Source organism: Nasonia vitripennis (genome assembly GCF_009193385.2).
Source record: "Nasonia vitripennis strain AsymCx chromosome 4 unlocalized genomic scaffold, Nvit_psr_1.1 chr4_random0005, whole genome shotgun sequence".
Taxonomy (NCBI): Eukaryota; Metazoa; Arthropoda; class Insecta; order Hymenoptera; family Pteromalidae; genus Nasonia; species Nasonia vitripennis.
This window is the reverse complement of record NW_022279640.1, coordinates 1372174-1395919: the sequence shown is the minus strand read 5'-3', so window position 1 is coordinate 1395919 and position 23746 is coordinate 1372174. Positions and strand designations below refer to the sequence as shown.

The 23746-nt window shown below is 34.4% G+C and overlaps 1 protein-coding gene across 1 annotated transcript in view; it reads right to left on the bottom strand.

Annotated features, from left to right (window-relative positions):
- Positions 1 to 23746, bottom strand: part of mRpL53 (mitochondrial ribosomal protein L53) — a 70055-nt gene continuing 46309 nt past the window's right edge. The window contains 2 exon segments of the mRNA NM_001191047.1: positions 1 to 754; positions 17603 to 17715. Of these exon segments, the coding sequence (NP_001177976.1) occupies positions 603 to 754; positions 17603 to 17715 (265 nt within the window). The 3' untranslated portion in view covers positions 1 to 602.

Sequence of the window (23746 nt, the reverse complement as noted above, 5' to 3'; positions counted from 1 at the left end):
GGAGAATAATAAATTTATTAATAATAAATTAGGTTAATTTAATCATAAAAAGTATTACGTATATAATTTTTAAATTAGCAGTAATTTAACATTTTCTATTTTTGTAGATCAGTACATGAATGTTAATATTTGTCTTGAACATTTTATGTTCAATACTGATTTAGTTTTCAATCAACCGGTCTTATTGTTATGAATTTAGAAAGAATAAGTACCACGACGATCGTAAATGTTACGAAGCAAGTTACGAAGATATACCAAGTCTCTTCATCAAAAATATCCGTAAATGCCGGAACATGACTATAAAGGGTGTCTATAAGTTTCATACTGTATCCTTTTTCAGGGCCGACGTAACGCGACATATTTAAACCTTCTTTTGATAAATACTTAGAGAATTAAATACAATGTAGAGTGAAAATTAGACACAGATTTTAAACATTTCATTTTTTAAAGCAAAACATGTATTATTAAGGTATTTAGGGTATTGTATTATACATAATTTATTAGCATACATATTCATTTATTAAAGTATTATTCTCCCAAAAAGATGACTTCAATAAAACCCTTCATTAATAATAATAGGTCTTTATCAGTTTTAAACTAAATTATCTTTTATGCTGTTTTTCCTTTTTTGAGCTGTTAACTATTTCCTTGTCTTCCGATGGTTTGGTATGATCACTAATATGCCTATTAAAAACCTTAAGGAGTTCCAAGGTTGATAAATTTGAAGTTTTTAAGATAATATTTTCGCCAGATTCTGTAACAAAATTTTAGCAATTCATTATTTTTTTAAAATTAAAAAGTTTCGTGATAGATATTAAATAAGACTAGCAAAAAACGCTCGCTTCGCTCGCATTAATACATGCTAGTTATCATATTTTGTTGTGGAAGAATGTTTGGAAAGAATAAAATAAAAATTGTTTTCGATACTATTATCAAATATTTAAATTTATTTATTATAGTGGTTTAGTTAACTTGTACATAATCTTGTTGAATCATTATTTATATTTACAATTGAAATGATGTATAAATATAATTAAAATGTCAGAAACAATAATGAAAAATATATATGATTATCACATATGAAAATATATAAATATATATTACGGACAATTCGCCAACATGGCGGAGACGGGCGCAGGCTCGTCGTGTGTACAAGCGACAATTTACTACAAATGTCATCTTAAAATAGAAGTGAAAACAGTTGTGTGTCTAATTTGTGAAAGTGCGTACCACACAAGTGATTTTACAAGACTAGATGGTGCGATTAAATTAAGTAGTGTATTGGGAATATGCAACGAACATCATGATCTCGATCATATCTCAAATATAAGTAAAGAAATGCTGAGTAATGATGCGAAGTATATAGTCAGATAAAATCAAACCATAACTCGGAATCTAGAAAGAAATTGCTCGATAATTTAGAAATCATCAGTGATGAAGAAGAAAATTCACTGGTAAGAGAACTAAATAAAGAATTAACAGAAAAAACAAGATACTAAGAGATTTACTGGAGAAACAAAAAAGTGACACAAATACAGTGAAAAATAAAACTTTTGCGGAAGTAATGTCTTATTCAAAAACTAGTACGAGGTCAAAAAGGGTACCTAGCATAATAATAAAAAACAAATCAGCACATACCATTAATCAGATAAACTTGTTTGTAGCACACTATTTAAATAAGAATAAGGCAATTCAGACCAAAAAGTTTACAAGAAAAAGGATGAAGTGATTGTTAATTGTTTAAATGAAGAAAGTACAAGTAAAGCTTTTAGTATATTAACCCATTAACGTCCAAAACAGAGAAATCGTAACTCTGTTTTCAACCGTAAATCTATCACATATTCCACGGATATATTCAAAGCAAACATACTTTTTCTGAAGTATTTTTTTCTCTACTTTCCATTTCTGGTATCAGAATTGCGTATTTTTCACTCAAAAATCCAATATGGCGACGTTTAAAAGAAAAAATGCAAAATTTCGATACTTTTTTTTTTAAATCCAATTTCTTGTTGTGTTAACGTTGTGGACGGAACTTTATTTTTCAACTATGAGTGCATAAATGAGTTGTACTTTAAATTCAGTTTGGTCCCGAATCCAGAAATTCAATATGGCGGCTAGAAAATGGTGCCTGAAGCGCAAAATTTTGCCCAAACTTTCACGAATTTTTTTCACGAATATAATGCATTCGACGAAAAAATCAATAAGAATAAAAAGTGCTTAGAATCAATTAAGGAATATGTCTAAATTTTTTCACTGAGTTTTGAGCAACTTTTTTATTTTTGCCAATTGACAATTTATGACAAATTGGAAAAATTCATCGAATCGTCTCAAAAAAATTCAGATATACTTCTTGGTCAATTCTAAGTACTTTTTATTCTCTAACTTTTTCTTATATAACGCTTCGTTTTTGAGTAAAAAATCAAAAACCTTAAAATTCTTAAGATTTTTTGAAATTGAAAAAAAAAATCAAAAACTGTAAAATGTTTTGTTCCATATGCACTTTTTGGTCAATTATGAGCAAATTTACTTCAAATTTGTGCCCGAGTATCTGTCACATTCCAGATGATATGATTTTCGCATTGAAAAATTCTCATTTCTTAGCCGTTGATGTACAACGTTTCCCGACACTTACCGCGTGGAGGTGAATGAGTCAAAGAATCTTGTCTTTTTTTTATCTTTTTATTTATTTATTTTTTTCGCTTTTTATCAGGGTTTTATTTATGTTTTTGATTTTTTATAGTTTTATAATTTTTATTTTTTTTTTAGGAACTGTTATGATTTTTTATAAAACACGTTTTACAATAAAAATTATTGCATTTTTTGCAAAATTTGTTTGTCCTAATGACACATGGCTTGCAACAGCAGAGCTTCTGTTGTTTGAGGGATACTGTTTCATGAACAATGTCATCAACTTTAGGTCTAGTCAGATAGTATTTCACAATATCCATCAGAAATTCTTTTGAACTTTTTTTGTGACTTGGATTAGCACAATTATAAAGTACTACTGCATTGGTGACAGCGGCCTGAAGTAATCTAATAAAAACCACCCACGTCCACTTTTTTGATCGAATGCATGGCATAACATCATTGCAATGGCCATCATGAACATCAACCCCTCCCATAAACCTATTATAAAGATGAAATGCATTAGGAAAAGGTATGTCTATTTTTGATTTTACTTCTTTGGAATATCTTTTCGAGGGTAACAGTGGTGTTACTCCAGATGCTGTAGAAATTATTGAAATCGGTTTAGAATCAATAATAGTAATTAAATTCATTCCGCTCTTCTGATCGTGCTTTGTGGCGTATGTGCCTCTTGTTGATTTTTTATCAATATAATTTTTTTCTTTTATCCTATTTTCTCTAATAGTACCAGTGGAACGTAAACCCATTTTTCTTAAATGTACAAAAAGGTCTAAGCTTGTGAAGTAATTGTCCATGTATAGATGGTAAAGGCCTACTTTACGAAAAGTTAGCGTTGAAAAAAAATTGTCAAGTAAGTTTATTACTACCCGAGTTCCTAAAGCACATTTAGCTAATTTATCCCCAATAGTTGAATTCTTCCCACAGTATAGATCAAAATCTAATAAAAATCCATCTAATGTACATAGACCCCAAAATTTCAGACCGAATCTAATTGGTTTGCCGCGAATAAACTGTTTCATACTAGTTCTAGCGTAGCATTTGGCCATCATTTCATCTACAGATATCGCGGTTTGAAAGTACCCGAACAATTTTATGTTTCTACGAAACAGATTCATGACTTGACGAACTCGCCAAGCTTTATCATTGCAATCTTCATCCCCTGGTTTTGATAATTTCAACTTAGATTTTATATTTAGCCGATTTCACTACATCACTAGATAAAAAGGGATCATTAGACCAATAATCTCTTTGACTTTTCCTTTTATTGAATGCTGAGAAAAGTATTATTCCTATAAATATATTCAAATCTGACATTGTTAGACTACAATTATTCATCTTAGTTGATTCTATAATATAATTTTTAATTTCTTTGCAAAAAAATGTCTCAAATAGGTCAACTGGACTCATATTTTTAATGTATTTCTTATGACTATCAGATAATAATATTTCATTTTCAACTTTGCAGGAATAACTTTTTTCTCCGTCGATCCATTTATAAATATATTCATTTTCCAATTTAGATTGATCATTCGTATAATTATTAGAAGTTTCTGCGTATGTACTCAGTAATAAGTTATCAATAGATTCAGAACCAGAATCTTCGTCACTCTGACCAGAACTGCCCGAATCATCTGGATTAGGTACCAAAATATTATGATCATCGTTATCATCAGAATAATCTTCTTCAGACTCTGATTGAGAACTTACATTTCTCCGGCGTTTTGGAGCCATTACAATTTTAAAACTTGAAAAGCTAAATACACAAGTAAAATATTAACGCTAATATTTAGAACACTAACAGTATAGTAGACAAAGAGTGAAAAAACTAAAGATTCTTCAAAATCGATTTATGAACATTCAATGCTGATTCACTATTTTGAAATTCAGATAAAAACATTACAAAAGCTTTTGGCAAAATTCGGCAAATTGAATATAGTAATTAAATTCAGACTTTTTCGATTGAGAATTCAATATAGTTTATGAAACAATTCCAAAAGTTGCATAACTCAAATTTTTTAAGGTTTTTGATTTTTTACTCAAAAACAAAGTGTTATATAAGAAAAAGTTAGAGAATAAAAAGTACTTAGAATTGACATATATATATATATATATATATATATATATATATATATATATACACGCATACACACATATACACACGCACACACACATACACACGCACACACACACATATATATATATATATATATAATAGAAAGTAATGTACAAAATAATAATATAGGTGCAATATCAATAAGTCAGGAATTCTTAAATAATTTCTTTGAACAAGAATTCATTCTGTATTATAGAGGTGTAACAAGACCCTCTCTAGATAACGAATCGGATTTTTGTATTGATAATTGTTTTGCAGACTAGAGACGTTAATATTGAATCTTATAAACTATGTACTCCGTTTAACGACCACTATAATAAGTATCGATCGCTTGTAATAAGTATCGATCAGCTTAAGGTGCAGAATGAGCAAGAAAAGATAGAAAATTATATTAATTATAGAAAGTTAAAGGAATATGCAAAGAAAATAGAATGGAATTCATATTTGCATTTGCAGGATCCAAATCTTGCTTTGGATGAACTAATAAAAATGATACATAGCTGTGTTGGAAAAGCCACTTGTAACAAAAATTTAAGAATAAACAATTACGTAGGAAAAATGGATAACTAAAGCAATATTAGTATCGTGTAAAAATAAAGAAAATCTATATAATATATGGGAAAAAACCTACAAATATATCTCTAAAGTATGGATATGAAAATTATGAAAAAATTTTGAAAACAATAAAAGATGCTAAATACAAATTCGAAAACAATGAGATAAGAAAAAGTGGCGATAATCCAAGACAGCTATGGTGCATCATAAACAGTAAAATGGGCAAACCCTGTAGAAAATATATACCTGGATATCCAGGTATATATTTTCAACAGGGAAAGCAACAAACAAATGAAATCGCCTGACTGTATAGTGGTAAATAACCAAAAAATAGTAAACAAGACAAATATAGTGAATGAAATGAATGATTATTTTAGTCAAGTTGGAATAGACTTAAGTAACCAAATAAATAAATAAAAACAATATTATTTCATTTTGCTCTGATACTTGCAATTTGATAATGGGTGCTCACAACTCAGTAGCAACACGATTTCAAGCATTAGTACCTGATATAATAATTATCAAATGTGTTTGCTATCTCGAACATTTGGTTGCATGAGATTCTGTAAAAGTGTTTCTATCGGAATGCATAGACTTGTTATCAGAAATTTATAACTATATATCAGGAAGTTCGAAGAGAATGCACAATTGGATTGTTCTTCAAGAAGACTTACATATAACACCATTGATGTGCCGAATATGCCATAGCCACGTCCGCGAGTTGCAATGCGATCGTTAATCGAGTGTGCAGAAGTAGCGCCTGTTTCGCTGACATCTCAAATTCTTGCAAACGTCTTTGAAAAGTGTCGGGATTGTTAGACTCGCGTGTGAATATGTTCTGTGTTTCGAGATCAATATATTAGTTATAGTTCGACATTTTTTTTAATCCGAGATGTTGCTATTCGTGTATTTGGCGACTTATGCACCGATTGCTTTATAACTAGCAACGATATATAAGTGTGAGTATTTACACGTGACAGAATGTTAACTTTAAATCTTTGGTCAAATACAAATATTTTAAAATTCTCAATGCGTATTTGTAATGAATCTCATTGTAACTATTTTGAAATCGACTGAAATAGTTCACACTATAACTAACATCCATTCTTGTTCCAGAACTTATATATGCCATTTATAATGCTCCTATGAGATTTTTATATTTTATATCATCTAATGCTGATTGTGCAGATTGAAGACTCAAATTTTGTTCCATCGGAGTGTTAAATAACTCACTATTTTCAATATTATATTGTCTAGCTAATGACTCGATATAATTAGTGTCGTATATTGTCATCTTACAATTTTTATAATCATAGTTAACATTTATTCCTAAGTAAGTCTTTACTTCGCCTAAGTCCTTCATTGAGAATTTGTATGACAGTTTGTTCTTTATCTCACTAATTTTTCGCGTTGTTTTTCCGCAAATTAATAAATCTTGAACGTGTAGAATTAAATAAATTGTTTCGTTATTCTCACATTTTGTGTACAAGCAATAATCACTTATACTTCTCTTAAATCCTAATTTTTGTATATAGTCGCCAAAACATTCGTACTAAGCTCTCGGGCTTTCTCGCATGCTTATTCTAGTTTATACACTTTTTTCGGTTTTATCATTGTAACCTAAAGGTTGTTTTACAAATACTTCTGATTTTATTTTTCCGTTTAGGAATGCAGTTTCGACATCTATCTGTATAATCATTAAACCATTTTCACAACAATATGATAACAATAAATTCAATGTTTAAACTTTAGCTACTGAAGAATATAAATCTTCCAGTACTTCTCTTTGTTGAAAACCTCGAACAACTAATCTCACTTTTTTATGATTATCGGATTTATTTGTAAATACCCATTTTAAATCTATATTTTCTTATTTTTCAGTTTACCCATTAGTTGACAAGTTTTATTTTTATTTAAACAATTTATTTCTCTGTTCATAGCCTCTTTCCATAAGTCGGAATTGCTTCCTCGTAAAGCTTCTTCGTAAGTTGTCGGACTATCTGCGCTTACAATATTTACATAAATATAATAGGAATCGGATTGACCATATCGCAGTTCAATTTCTTTGTCATAGATATTTTCGCTTGTTTTATTACTCAGTCTTCTATCTTTCTTATTTTTATAACATTGAATCAGAGTTTTCATTCATACTAATGACTGATTCATTCTCTCATTTCGTCGTCACCTTTAAAACCAATTAAATTTTTATTTTCTTCTACGAAATCTACATGTCTTTTGACTATTATTTTGTTGTTAACTAAAACTCTGTATCCAACGCTTTCATAGCCTACGAGTATACCAATATCGGTTTTTCTATACCATTTAGATGGTCTTTTTATTTCAGGAACTCTAACAAATAATTTACTCTCGTATAATTTTAAATTACTGATGTTTGGCTTTTTTCCAAAAAATATTTCAAATGAAGTTTTATTTTCACTCGTATTTGTTATAGACCTGTTCTTCAGTCAGTACGCTGCGAGTTTATTATCGTCCTAGTATAGCGCTCTGCTGTACTGTTTAGCTCGTGTACATACGGTGGACATGAATCCACTATAATTCCCTTTTCACTACATAAATTGTACATGTTCTTATTCATATATCCTCTACATTATCTTACCGCAATCTTTTAATTTTCTTGCCAGTTAAATTTTCTACTTTATTTATATAATCCAAAAAATAATTGTACACTTTATCTTTTGATTTTAGCATATATATTAGAGCGCATTTACTAAAATTATCTATAAAAGTAAAAGAATATTTTGATCCATTAAAGCCCTTATTTTCATGTGGCCCATTTAAATCTGTGTGAACTAATTCTAATATTCCGTTTGCACCTCTACGCTTATTTTGGAATGGCAAATTATGCATTTTAGTTTGTATGCATGTTCCATTCCATACATTTTAAATTTAAATTTTCAAAATTTTTTGGCATTCCTTTAACTAATTTTTCTTTACACATCGTATTTAAATAATTAAAATTTACATGTCCCAATATTCTATGGTATTTCTCTTTTTGTGTCATTTTATCAACATTATTTACACAACTTTCTAATCTTTCAACGTAACTGTTAATTTTATATACACTGTTTTCTTAGCATTAGAAATAATTTTATTCCCATCTGTTACTTTCGCATAACGAATCAGATTTTTATCAGTCTTTTTTACAAAGACTACATTATTTATTGTTATTTTAATTGTCTTATTATTTACTAAAATATAAGTAATGATTTTTCTAACTTTAGTACATCTCAAATCTCTACCATCTTCGACTTTAACACTTATTAGTTTTTTCAAAATAATGCTTTCAGAAAATTATGTCTCATTATTTACGTGGTCTGAAAATCCACTGTCTAATATCCATTCAATTTTACCTCTATTGCAATTATACATTACGGTTTCACTTACTTTGTCGTATTAATGTTCTACCTCTGTTAAGAAAGTTTCTGTACCTTCTTCGTAATCTTATTTGTATGTGTATCTCGCATCGTGTTGACTCGTTCAGTCAGCACGTGATTGTTACCAGCCTCTGCATCGTCCACGTTGACCATAACCTCTTCCTCGTTGACCGCCATAACCTCGACCTCCGTGGCCTCTGTGTTGCTGTTACTGCAGGTGTGCACCTCCTGTCTAGTGCATTCCTCCATTGGCTTTTTCTTTCCACGAATTTGTACACGCTCTCCTTAGATGACCTTTCTTTCCGCAGCCAAAATAATTTATTTCTCTTCTTTCTGCTTTAAATACATTCGGCTTTTTATTGCCGTTATCATTCAGGTTTCTTGTTTCTCACATTTTGATTTTATTCTTCAAAAATTCACACGTGCGATCACTTTTTTGCATTGAATCAATTAAGTCTCCAACATAACTTAGTGAATCTGGTAGCTTTTTCAACATATAATTTTTCTCCTTTATTTACTTTGAAACCTGCACTTTTCAATTCATTTATTATTTCCTAAAACTCTGAAAAAAATAAGCTTGATTCTTCGTAATTTTTTTATTTCATTCTGTTGAATTTTTGTTAAAACTTAGTTCTAGTATTTTGAAATATTATTCAGTTCTTGTTTTATTGTAGCTGGGAAAATCCAAGAACAGACGCCGTGCCGAGTCCGTGGCCGAACTCGGCAGCGCATCTGCTCGTTTTATAATGATAAGCTTCTCGGAGACGCGGTTTGTTTGTTGCCTACGAAAAATACGTGCGACAAACATGGCAATTAGTAGGATCGCGTTACCGAGGTATTGTAATACCCTCAGCGGAGGATAGCAGTTAGTTCTGTCCGAATCGAGCAAGCGAGCAGTTGTCCAGTCGAACGCTTCACTGACATTGGACTACGCTGTCATACTTGTACTTATTTCTTGTTCCTTTTTGAATTAATAAATATATAAATATTTCCATGCAAATCTTCTATATCCTCTCTTTAAAAAATGATGGCCTTTGTTGTGAAGCATTCAATACGTGATTCTGATTGGTTGCTGGTTGGTTGCCTAGGCAACGAGATCAGAACCGCGCTTTAAATTCATAACCCTCAAAACAGTCATAACTCATAACCCTGGTAGCAATGTTTGAGGTGTTTAAAATAAAATGTGGAAACCTTGATAACAGATAAAATATATGTAATATAACTAGCAAGAAATTTTAGTAAAAATTAATCATTACCAATAGTGTGTAGTATTACAACATGTATTGAAAAGTGGCACCCTAACCTATTTGAAGTAGTAATAAAGTGTGTGAATATTATTTAGTTTATTTTTTTAAATGTCAGTGAGAAGTTCAATTAAAAGAATAAAGAGTTTGAAGATATACTGTGTCTCTGTTAGTCCAGTCGAATTAGATTTTGAAGGTAACAAAATTAAATACAGCAATGTTTCTGCACTTTATGGCGTAAAAATGTATGTAGAATGAAAATTTCCAAAAACTAACTAAAAGGGAGACAGGAAAGTTGTCAAATTTGCATATAAGTGGTAAAATTACGTTTTTTTTTTTGTTTTTTCAGTGCCGATCAAAATCTAGACGATCGATCAAAAAATAACTCATACTATGTTGAAGGTACTTAAATTACCTACACATAAATGCACCTGAATTATTTTTTTATCAATTAGTTAAGTGTAAAATCAATACCTACCAATACAACTTTGGAAAAGATGGTCAATACAACTGTCAATATGTGTGCCAAAAGCTGATTTGATTGACCATCAAATTGTTGCTAATTACATTTGTTAATTTATTTTGATGATTTTTTGCAGCTAATTGTTTGATTACTAACCGGTGGTTTCATAAGTTAATATCGCGGTTACAGGTTCTATTTGCACCAAAGAAACGTGTGAAAAAAGAAGAATTTCAAAAAGTTAAAATTAAGATGCTGTTTGCAACCAACAAAGTGGGACGTCTAAAAAAGCGTTATAAATAAATCCCGGCAGGGTCAAATTTTGGGAATAATTAAAGAAAGAGTTCAACTTCAATTTTCAACCAGTTTCACATTGATATTCTAGTTAATAAACGCGCTAGCAAGAGTGAATGTTAACGTGAATGAACTACCTGTGCGCGCGAAGAGGAACGCTGAGCGCGCGCATGCGCGCCCGACTTTTGATTTGAATTTTTCAAATTCGCTCGGGTCTCTATAACTCGAGAACCGCTCGGTGGATTTTAATGATTTTTTTTTATTTGGGGTATCTTCTCGAGATGAATGCGATGCTTTAATGAAATTATACTTTTATAACAAAATTTCTTCGCAAACTCAACATTAAATTTTTTAAATTGCGATATTGATAATAATTTTAGAGAAAGTATTTTATTTTCTTTTGTTTTTTTCGTAGGTATAAGGACAGTAAAAAAATTGAACGCAATAATTAATTATATTTATAAAAATACAAAATTTTATTCTTATAAAATGACATTTTTTTTTATTATTCTATTCGACTTTTTTTCGCAGGTATTACTTCATCATCATCTTCTACGTATTGTAAGATATCTGGTTGTTCAAATATACTTTCTGAATAATCTTCTGTATCCTCCAACAGTTCGTCAACTATTTGTTTTTCTGTATTGTCACACTGGCCGTGACAATTTTTGCAGATTTCAGTACATTTTAAACCGTGTTTTCTGCAGCCACAATTTTGTTTTACGCAATCGTTCTGCAGCTGCAGGAAACAATTTTTAAAAGCGTCTCTGGTATTAGCAGGTTATTCTCGGTGTATATTGGTTTTACACCAGACGCCGAAGTAATCCACCCCCAATCACATGCATTCAAAGAATGATTTCCCTGGCACAGTTGCAACTGGAAATAAACGCGGAAAGCGTGTTGCGCAGCTGCAGCTGTTGTAGGTGGCAGAGACTCCAATTTGAATGATGATTTGAAGCCGTAAAAGTTGAATATATGACATATTCGGGTAGCAAATAATATTAGTTTGCTAAAACTATGTTTTTAAAGAATATTTTAAAATTATAAATTATTTAATGTTGAGTTTGCGAAGAAATTTTGTTATAAAAGTATAATTTCATTACAGCATCGCGTTCATCTCGAGAAGATACCCAAATAAAAAAAAAATCATTAAAATCCACCGAGCGGTTATCGAGTTATAGACCCGAGCGAATTTGAAAAATTCAAATCAAAAGTCGGGCGCGCATGCGTTCCTCTTCGCGCGCACAGGTAGTTCATTCACGTTAACATTCACTCTTGCTAGCGTGTTTATTAACTAGAATATCAATGTGAAACTGGTTGAAAATTGAAGTTGAACTCTTTCTTTAATTATTCCCAAAATTTCAGTTCGATACGTCGAAAAGTTTATTAATAAAACAAAAAAACTATCTTCCAAAGAAAGAGACCTAGATGAATTTTTCTTTTTTGAGAATAACGACAAAAATATGCTCTATTCAACGCAAAAAGAGCGAATTCCATAGCGACTTTTCTCTGACCCTGCCGGGATTTATTTATAACGCTTTTTTAGATGTCCCACTTTGTTGGTTGCAAACAGCATCTTAATTTTAACTTTTTGAAATAATTTTTTTTCACACGATTCTTTGGCCCAAATAGAACTTGTAACTGCGATATTAACTTATGAAATCACCGGTTAGTAATCAAACAATTAGCTGCAAAAAATCATCAAAATAAATTAACAAATGTAATTAGCAACAATTTGATGGTCAATCAAATCAGCTTTTGGCACACATATTGACAGTTGTATTGACCATCTTTTCCATAAGTTTCATCAACATCCATCGATTTTTGCAATAACAGTGCCTAATTTTCGAAAACGCATTTTTTCGCGTTCGGTATTGATTTTACACTTAACTAATTGATAAAAAAATAATTCAGGTGCATTTATGTGTAGGTAATTTAAGTACCTTCAACATAGTATGAGTTATTTTTTGATCGATCGTCTAGATTTTGATCGGCACTGAAAAAACAAAAAAAAAACGTAATTTTACCACTTATATGCAAATTTGACAACTTTCCTCTCTCCCTTTTAGTTAGTTTTTGGAAATTTTCATTCTACATACCTTTTTACGCCATAAAGTGCAGAAACATTGCTGTATTTAATTTTTTTAAATATATTACGAGATTCCACCTAATTCGACTGGACTATGTGCCCAAAGTCGCCCTCGGTGAGGTATGAGAGGTGAATATAAAGAAAAGTTCAGTATCCGAGTCAGTAAGTTTAAGTCTATCATTATACAATGCTCTTTGAATTGCAAAAAGGCTACTAGACAACTAATATATGACACTGCCACTTTCTATGTTACCTAGAAATATGTAACCTAGATGATTCTGATTTTACTGTTTTCGTTCATATTTTCACATCTAGGCTCATGCGAATTTTTTAATTGAGCAGGTCAAATTTTACTTATAGCCAGTTACGCAGAAACTACTATCTCTAGCACATTGTATTTCTGGTTTCTAGCATATTTTTACATGAAGAAAGTGATAAGTATTTTAGCTTTTTTATCAAGGCATTAATTAGAATTTTGACTTTTAATAGTTGTGAGAGATTTTGAGACCGATACCTGTTTTTCCATTTTTGCATTTATTCTCATTCAAAAACTAACAGGTTGTGACGGCAGGCCCAGCCCGGGAATAAGAGAACAGCAACAGATAACTTGCCTAGCGTAGGCAACTTACCGACCAAGTGGCGCTAGTAGCCAAATGTAAATAGTCTACCTATGCGCGGGTAGATGGCGTACGCGCATGTAACGCAGGAGAGAGGGAGCAATTCGGGTATATAAGGAGCCCCGGAGCCAGCAGCGAGCATTAATGATCTGGCTCTCAACTGAGTAACGAGCGAATGGTAGTACTCGCTGCTTGCTCCGGTCTCCACCATACCTAGAAGTCCATGAGCCCCAGGCTCTCGAAGAGTATGTATGCAGTCCACTCCATCTCCTGTAGACTGAGATCCAGTATCGCTTACAAATAACTATCAAAGGAATAAATGAATAACTCTTTACAAAATATAAATAATTTTGACCCTTTATTAGTACATCCTCTTCCCCCCCCCCCCCATTAGTTGTGTCATCGGTGCAGGATGGTAGTACCCTGTTCTTAGGTGGCGTATCTGGTAATAGATTCATGGTGAGACGGTAGTACCTCCCACATCAGTCTAATAGCTGCATGGTTTACCTAAGTGTGCGGGGCGTGCGTAGTGGATAGACCCTACTCACATCCTTCAACACACGAGCAGCTCTCCTCTGGTGGGTCTCCCACTTCAGAGGATAGGGAAGGCTTTTGTCCACTCAACAGATATTACCGGGTGGATCAAAGTTTATTATCGTTCTTCGAATGTGCTTGTCTCCTGATTTACTAACCTCGGGTCACGAATTCCTTGCGTTTGCGTTCTAACCGTTCGCGGACCGTTTCAAGGTCTAGAAAGCTCATATTTTGCATATAGATTTATTTTGTGATTGTGAAAAGATATTTAAAGTTGAATCGACCTTAACTGAAAAACTTCTGATTTCGACTCCGACACTGATGTGAATGCAAACTCATGCTATACGACTAAATAAATATCATGGGTGTTGTAGTCGAACACAAAAGTATTTCAGTTAACAATGATTCAACTTCAAATATCTTTCCACAATCACAAAAGAAATCTATATGCAAAATATGAGCTTTCTAGACCTGTTAGTTTTCGAATGAGAAAAAATGCAAAAATGGAGAAACAGTTATCGGTCTCAAAATCTCTCACAACTGTTAAAAGTCAAAATTCTAATTAATGCCTTGACAAAAAAGATAAAATACTTTTCACTTTCTTCATGTAAAAATAAACCAGAAATACAATGTGCTAGAGATGGTAGTTTCTGTGTAACTGTCTACAAGCAAAATTTCATACGCTAAATTAAAAAATTCATATGGACCTCGATGTGAAAATATGAATGAAAACAGTTAAATCATAATCATGTAGGTTACATGTTTTCTAGGTAGCATAGTAAGTATCTGTGTAAAATTTCAGTTGTATAGCTTTTTTATAATGCAAATAAATGACATTCTAATGACAGACAAACCCACTGACTCTTATACTGAACTTTTCTTCAAATTCTCTAATCAAACCGATGATGACGACATGGAGCATTATTAACATATTTATTAAAAAATAGTTTTGAGGGATTTACTAACATGTTACATGCTTATAAAATATTAGCAGACGTTAGTGTGCCGCCCAACACTTATGATATATTTTCTACCAGTGTTATTAGACAGAGATAGAATCAAGAGCGCGCGAAGTGCGCCTTCATTCCTAGTCGAATGTAATAAAATTTATGTCATTTACATCATGTGAACAATTTTCGTTTTTTCCCAGTCTATGTTGTTTTTAAACACTTTTACATTTGTCGGAAAACTGTATATGCACTACTTTTCGTTCTGTTGCTTAATCACTGCTGAATGTTCAATTTCGAACCGCGCATGAACTCTACAAGCTTAACGTTATTCTAGCTACTCTGCTGCGCCCTTTCTAAAGGTTCTTCTGAACAACATGACAAGCTATCTGAGTATTTAAATTTGTAACGGATGAAGAGGAGACGAGTCAGAAAGCGAAAAAGAGTAGACGCGGGCTTGAACCGCGGACCCCGAGATTAACAAGCGAGAGGCTCTAACCACTGAGGCTCTGCGGACTCTTATCGCTGACTCGTCTCGCAGCTCGCGTTACAGACGTGTGCGTCTGTGATAAATTCGTTTTCATTTTCTGAAATGCAATTATTTACTTTATTTTTCTCACTTCTCTTCAATACTACTAGTGTTGACTTTATTTAGACTCATTGCCGATTTTAATTCCATTTTTTTATTGTTCATTTCCAAATAACTTTTGTCTAATCTTATCTTTTGTTTTAATAAGAATTTTGTTCCTATAATTCTATTATATGGGATGGAAAATGCGTCTGGCGCTACATGAAAGTCGAAATAAATTCTCTTAATAGGTATTTTTTTTAGCCAAGAGTACTTATGGCATTTTTTATTATTCCTTAAATTAAAATTTGATCATTGTTATTTATTTGATTTTATTGATAAGCTATGCTTCTTGATAATATTTATCTGTGCTCTAGTATCTACTAATAATCTATTTATTTTATTTGAATGTTGACTTCTAGGTATTGCAATAGATTCATAAGTTACAGTACGTATGCTTTTAATCCTGTATCTATTTTTGGGGGGCCCGTCCGGTGGGCTTACTCGGCGTGCTGAGTCAAACCTCGTCCCAGGAGGGAGAGTGTGAATGAAAAAACCTCCGGTACAAAGGGCTTTCCTATGCTTGTGGATCCTCCTAACAGGGGCAATCAATCGGCTGGAGGGATCCACTAATAATGGGCTCTCCCGAGAGTGAGCTCTTCCCGGGCTAGGGGCGATACTTGGGTCCCTACTGCTGGGATGATACAAGAATGGCACTGCGGTCTCACTGGAGGCTAAGATCACTGTCACAGACGAGCGAAAGCGGTAGTGCCGGTTGGAAAACACACTACAACAGACACAGAAATAAACCACACGCGCACAACACCCTACACTGCTGACCCACAATTGCCCTCGAGTTCTTTGCCTACCCGGGGTTGCACATGGGTGTCGGCCCTTTGCTCTGAGGGTACCGTGGAAAAACTAGATTGTTTGGCGTTCTCAGGTCGACGGATAATACAGAGGCCCGGGTCGGTTTAACCAACCTAACCTGTCTGTCGTATCAGCTGGCAAATACCCTGCTTAACCTAATAGTGCCGGTTGGTGACATGATAGGGCCATGTTGGGTCAGGAGGTGGGGCGCTGAGGTCACAGGAGTAGAGCTGGCATTTTTCCCACGATGGGCGACTCTCGGGCGGGGGGAGGGAGAGACTTCGTACGGCGCACGGTGTAAAAAACATTGTTTGGATTAAAACCTAATATCTCTCGATTGAGTGAACGGAATCGGATGAAATTTGGTTAGAGTATAGTTTGAGTTATGTGGAATAAGAGAATAAGAGAAAGGCCCACAATAGTTTTCAGGGGCCCTAAAATTCAAGGAAAAAAAGGCCCATTTTGCGATTTTAGTCTACTGAACTTAAATCTACCGAGAAAAGTTGTCTTATCTTTTTCAGTTTTTAAGAGAATTCACTTTAGTATGATAAATAGTGTATTTTTTTTATTTACTAAAAATACACCATTTTTATCATGAAACTATTATGGGCCTTCTCAACATTTTTCTGTTATTCCACATAACTCAAACTATACTCTAACCAAATTTCATCCGATTCCATTCAATCAATCGTGGGATATTAGGTTTTAATACAAAAAAAATTTTTTTAATCGATATTTCAGCACAACCTTACATTACACTTAAATAGAGGATGAGCATACAAAGCGTTCAAGCTGGGTTTAATCAACTTTAATATTTCGATTAAATTTTTCTAATGGAGAAGTCATATGGTTTGATACATGTGGCTCTGTTTATATGCATATACTGCTGTGTTCAAGGCTAAATCTCACATGTTTTTAGGTAGTTTCGTATCGTACATCAGCGTTTGAATTTTTCGTTGTTTAGTTTGATTACATCTTCTTGACGTACCATTATGCTGAGGAGTATCTGGACAGACAAACTGATGTTCAGCTCCTAGTTTCTTAACACTTCAACAGTAAATCTAACAGTATATTCAGTGCCTTGATGCGCTCGTAAGTAACAAACCTTTGCGTTTTTTACCAAGAGGTTTCGAGTAATCTTTACAAATTATTCGAAACAGTAACCTGTCTCGTCTTTCGTTTTAGGAATAAAATTATCATTCAAAAGTTCTTAGTCCATGAATAATGTATTCAATTCTATAAATAAGAAAAACTTACTAATTACACTTACCAAAAGAATATGTCACAGTTGGGGATGAATCATCACAAACAATTTCAGTTTTTAGAATGCAAGATATATTTGTAGCTGTTACTTTTGGTCCTGATATATGGTAGAGGAATTTTCTAAAATATTAAATCAATTTTAATCTTTTATTGGAACATATATGCTTCAAAGTTATTCAATACAAATGAGTCGCAAATAGTATTCTTAGATTAGGGGGTTGCAGAACGGTAAATTGTACCAAGGGAGTAAAGTGCTTTTTTTAGATCAATTGTGGAGTTTGCATTACAGATCCAACTGAGCTAGCACGAATACTTATAGTTATAAGAGGTTCAAAGGCCTTTTAAAAAAATATGCTGTGGGGTGTAATAAAAGCTACGTAAGTAGATAAGGTATAGAGAAATTAGATCACGCAGACTGTAAATCACTCCTCTACTCTGGAAGTGATTTAAAATCTAAGAGTCTATATGCCGAAAAATTATGCACCTCTGTTCTATTTGAGAAATAATCTGTTCTGACTCGTTTTTCTTTGGCACATCAAAGGAAGGCAAGCGAAGGCGAGGGTTATTTTAAACATAGAAACGGCTAGACCCACCTATTCCACAAGCCAAGAGGTTCAACACGTCGGTGCATCGAAGACAGGCCAGCAAAGGCGAAAACTCAAAACTATTCCACGTTAAACTCACCTACTCCATACAATACGAATTTCGATCGTCGGTTCATTAAATCAAATGATGTAATCAAATAAGGTAATCAGCAAAAAAGTATAAAAAAGTAATTTGCAATATCTAAAAAAACAAATCAAGATACTTTACAAAGATCAATCATGGACTTCAAAAAATACAGTATGTGACAATTTGGTTAGCGACGGCCTATAAAACAAGCAGCTATTCCAACGAATATCCTCTTAGCACGCTTACGAAAATAATGTGCAGAGACTTATGCAGAGATCTATGCAGAAAACACTGCAGAGATCTATGTGCAGATCTCTGCACATTATTTTCATAGGGGACAGAAGCTAAACTTTAACTCTTCGGAGATCGTTCATTTTTGCAAATCATATCTCAATAAAATTTATTCTAATAACGTTTTTTGTTAGCAAACCAAAACGTGTATCCAAGATAATAATCAAAAACACAAATGAAGATAATCGCATAGACAAACTGGACAAAGTTGTAACTCAATATCTGAAAAAAGCAAACTCAATTCAGACAAAAAAAGTTTTCAAGAACAAAAAAGAAATCATTATTAATTGTTTGAATGAGGAAAGTTCGAATACAACATTTATTTCGCTAACTAAAAACTTACACTTGCGAAGTGAATAAAGAGAAAGTTGAAAACCCTAATGTGAAAATTGTCGGAATAAATAATTTTACTTCACACCCGACCGGAAACCCCACTTTTTACCCCTGATAAGCGGGGCGAAAGTGGTATATTTTTCCCGAAAACTAGTTTTGCGGGATAAAAGTAAAAATAGCGGGGCAAAAGTAAAAACTGCGGGGCGAATTTTCAAAAAATTATTATTATACCCATACGTATTTCTCTATATGGTGATATAGAATTAGAGGTGAATGCAGACAGCGATAAATGAGCTGCTTGCGTATCGCACAGTAATGTGCTCTTGGACCGTCTTGGCGAAGAACAGGAACAATGTACACAAACAGATTAAGGATCTTGCCCGAAGCATAAGATCAAGCTATGAAAATCTCTGCACGGCAGATGATAACCTACAGCAATGCCAGCATCTGGGAATCCGGCGGAAGAAAACCCAGACAACTCCGAGTCTTAGATCTCAAAAGGCAAATACAACAAAGGAAGCCTCAACTATTCCGCAGGATAGGAATAGAGGGGATAAAGAAGAGTACGATCAACCTAACAAGGCAGCGTGACAGAAAGTCGTCACAAGAAAGTCAAAGAAAAAGGAGAAAAAGGCAAGTAAGGGAATAAAAGTTTCCAAGGCGTCACTAATCAGAATGGGACCAGCAAAGGCGGACCATCGCGGGCAAGACCGGATGCTCTAATCATTAAGGCTGCAGAAGAAAAGAGCTATGCAGATATTTTGTCAACAATAAAAGCGGCTCCTTTATTTAACAAGCTAGGAGAAACAAGATACGCAGAACAGTGGCAGGAGACAAAACCTCAACTTCCAAGAAACGGTCAAAGCAGTACTAGTGGAAGGCGCCACAGTAAAAGCACTATAACAAGAAGAGACCAGGTTAGGACGAACTGTAGGATCCGGGTGCTCAACCGTAAAAATAAGCCCCTTAAGTGTTATTATAAATGCTTCGATATTGGCCACATTAGCAATAAGTGCATAGAAACGCAAGACCGTAGCAACTGCTGTTACAAGTGCGGTAACATAGGACACAAGGCAAATAGCTGTCGCAATAAACCGCAATGTGTACTGTTCCAGGGAAAAGACGAAAGTCCTCAGACAAACCATGCTGCCAGTAGTTACCTGGGCTCAGTCTACCAAGCATAAAGCGAACTAACAGCCGAAATGAGAATAGTCCAGCTAAATCTCAACAATTGTAAAACTGCGCAAGACCTTCTTTGTCAATTTGTACGAGAACACGAGGTCGATGTCACTCTTGTTAGTAAGCAGTACAAGGATTTGCACAAGCCATCCTGGGAATCCGACACCGAAGGTAAAATAGCAATCTGGGCATGCAAAGATTTAGTCTTTCAAAACAGGATAATGACTAAGGAAAATGACTTTGTGAGAGCAAAGATTGATGGCATACATGTATACAGTTGCTATACCCCGCCTAGCGCACCAATAGAGCAGCACATCATAGCCGGAGATTTTAACGCATGGTCGACTGAGTGGAGTAGTCACAAAACCCGTGCAAGGGGACGGGTGCTACTGAAGGCATTCGCGCTACTGGACTTGGTGTTGCTAAACCAAGGTGACACCCCACGTTTAGAAAAGAAGATGCAGAGTCCTTCATAGACTTAACATTTGTCAGTAATTGCCTCGTAAGACAGGTAGAGAAATGGATCCTGATTGATCATGTAAGGTGCCACGTTCATATTACATACATAAATTAAATACAAATATTTATACGCCATCCCTGCGTGACTGCAACCCGAAACGTACACAAACTGTATACTGACATCCGTGCAACTAGATTGCAACATGTATCGAGCGCCGAAAATTGGAGCGAGTGTCTTGACCTCTGTGTCAGCACTTCTCGCGCGCGAACCCGGACTGTAAGCGTACGCGTCAATCCTTAGTGTGGCGAATGCTGATTGGATCACCACAATCTTCCCTATCTTAATTTCACAACTGCTTGCATTGGCACCGAAGCATTAAAAACCCCGAAGCTGATTCAAGCAGTGCCATTTTACACGAGTCAAGCTACTGCCACTAACTGTACCTGGTGATCGAATACGAAAAGTCTGTACACAAACAGTACACCTCTTCAATTACTAGTCGAGCGTCCCATTCCTAATAGAAAAGGGCCCGTCAATACATCTGGTGTTAGTGAAAACACAGCTTAGTTAAGTCTGCCATCTGTCACGAGATATCGTTTAATCTGTTTAATATAAGTTCAATAAGGATCGGTCACACTGAGAAGAATACTGTGTCATCTAGCATGCGAGTAGCTGATTGTTAGTGTAAGTCATACTATAATACAACAATAATTCCAGCTAGAACTTGATAAACGTACTAAGTAAGGTTAATAGAATATCTATAAGCAAACACCAATTGTAAACTACGAAACATCAAATATAAGCTAAGGTTGAGTGCTCTGGTTCGCTGACAAATAAAACAAATATAACAATTCAACTAAAATTAGAAGTGTATAGTTTAATTATAAAATAACCAACCTAAATCAAACAACCCATCAAAGTTACGTGCATTTTAATATAAGGTATGAATCCAGAAATCTCAGTCAGCTAAATCGTGCACGATAAGTCCGCGTGCAGGTAAGTCATCTGCGGATACGCTAACATCCGCCTAAGAACGGCCACGGACACGAAAACGTCCATGCACCAACCAGTCTTGACCCCGTTGAGAACACCGTTTACAATCACTACACGAATAGTGATCACTATGCTATAATAATGGAAATTCCAAAGAAGATATCTTATGCAAAAGTCAGTAGTACAAGGATCGAATGGAAAGTGAAAGACTGTAACAAGAAGTTATTTTTGATAGTGTTTGAAAATATTCAATCGACGGGATCAGCAGACAACAAGGCTACACTAATGACGGGACAGCGCACCAAAGTCTGTGACGCGGTAATGTTAAAAAAAGTGTCTAGCCGAAGATAGCTGCCAGTATATTGATGGAATGATAAAATCAAACAAGCGCGGAGAGCTTACCATCGAGCAAGGAAGTTGGAACAACGTGCAAGGAAGAGATTCTACCGAACCGGTAAAGGAGACGATGTGGTCGAGAGCTGCAAAGAAAAAAGATGAGGTCAGTGAGAATCCTTGGGGCCGGCCTTATAAAATCGTCATGAAGAAGATCAGAGGAAGTTACATGCTCCAGCTAAAGTGCCCAGAGGTACTACACAGGATGGTAAACACCTCTTTTCTTAAGCCAACCGGACACTCTATGTGCTCTAGGAGAAGAAAAAGATATGAAGGATATACCCTTAGTTACGGAGGAGAAGCTACTCTCTGTCTGTACGTGACACCATAGCTATCAATCATTTCAAAAGCGAGGCTAAAAACTACTTTTTTAACCGCAAAAATACATAGTCACCCTGATAACAAAATCATTCACTCATTCCTCACACGTCAGCATCTCAATCACAATTCTATATACATATACACACACACACATATATATATATATATATATATATACAACACACACACCTGCAAGCACACCTACACACAAATCTTTATAAATAATGAAACTTTGAAATTATATCTATACACTAATATATTGTACAACACGTTGTACAGCAGATAAAATCTAATCTAATCTGTCACCGGGTCGGAAATAACAAGGCTCCAGGCCTCGATGGCATATCGCATTAAAACATGTCATCTAGACCTATCCGACAAAGTTTATAGACCTATACAACACTTGTCTCAGAGAAGGGACGTTTCTACTAAACTGGAAACAGCAGAGGCTTGTGTTGTCACCAAAAGGTAGCAAAACACCTGTAAAAGAGTCGTAATATAGACTGCTCTGCATGCTAGATACGCAGGACAAAATATTTGAACGCACAATTGGCGTTAAAATGGAAGGCACAACCGAAGGGACAGGAGGGCTTGCAGAATATCAGTCTGGTTTCCGGAAGTGTCGCTCAACATTAGACGCGATCGGCCTAGTAGTAAATACAGCACAAGCAACAATAAGCGGAAAAAGGTGGAAAAATGGTACAAAAAAGTACTGCGTAGTTGTTACACTCTACTTTAAAAATGCACCGAACTCGGTCAACTGCAGCAAAATACATCAAGCACTGTCAAAATTAGGAGTGCCTACGTATATAAGAAGAATAATGTCCGACTACCTCAAGGGCGGAACTCTCTGATACGAGACCAAATAAATGTCCACTCTACCGACAGGATCGAGAAAAACTTGAGTGCTATCTGCAGACCAGAGTAACTCTTAAGTCTATCATGGTATCTATGATAACTTCAGCTGACGGATGGAGCGCAATAAATAATTTTGCTGCGGACATCCTCCAGAAGACGAAAAGACGAAGAAGGAAGAAGAAGAAGACGTGAGATGCTGCAAGAAACAGACAATCAGACGATGCGGTAAAATGTAGACGGCAGACGGCGAAGGAGAAAAATGACGATAGACTGTTTAAGTGACGCAAATGGACGACTTAAAAGATGACGGCCACATCAACAGACGAGGGAGGTAGCCCAAAAGTCTCCCCGCAAAGCAATACTTAACGGTGTTACCGCGGGAAGGATATACCAAAGATAGAACTAAGAACTACTTACTTACAAGAAAGGTACCCAACCCGAACTCACCGATTTTGATGATTTTCATATATGTTGTAGAACATAAAAAAATAAGAGACACGTATTTTTTTTTATCGGCTAATTTTCACTTTTAAGGGGTAAAAACCTCCCTTAAAGTTAACCCCCAAAAAGCGTTTTTTTTAAATATCTCGGCTTAAAATTAATATTTTTCAATGAAACAAATTGGAGGTTATTTCTTACAAAAAGAGCAAG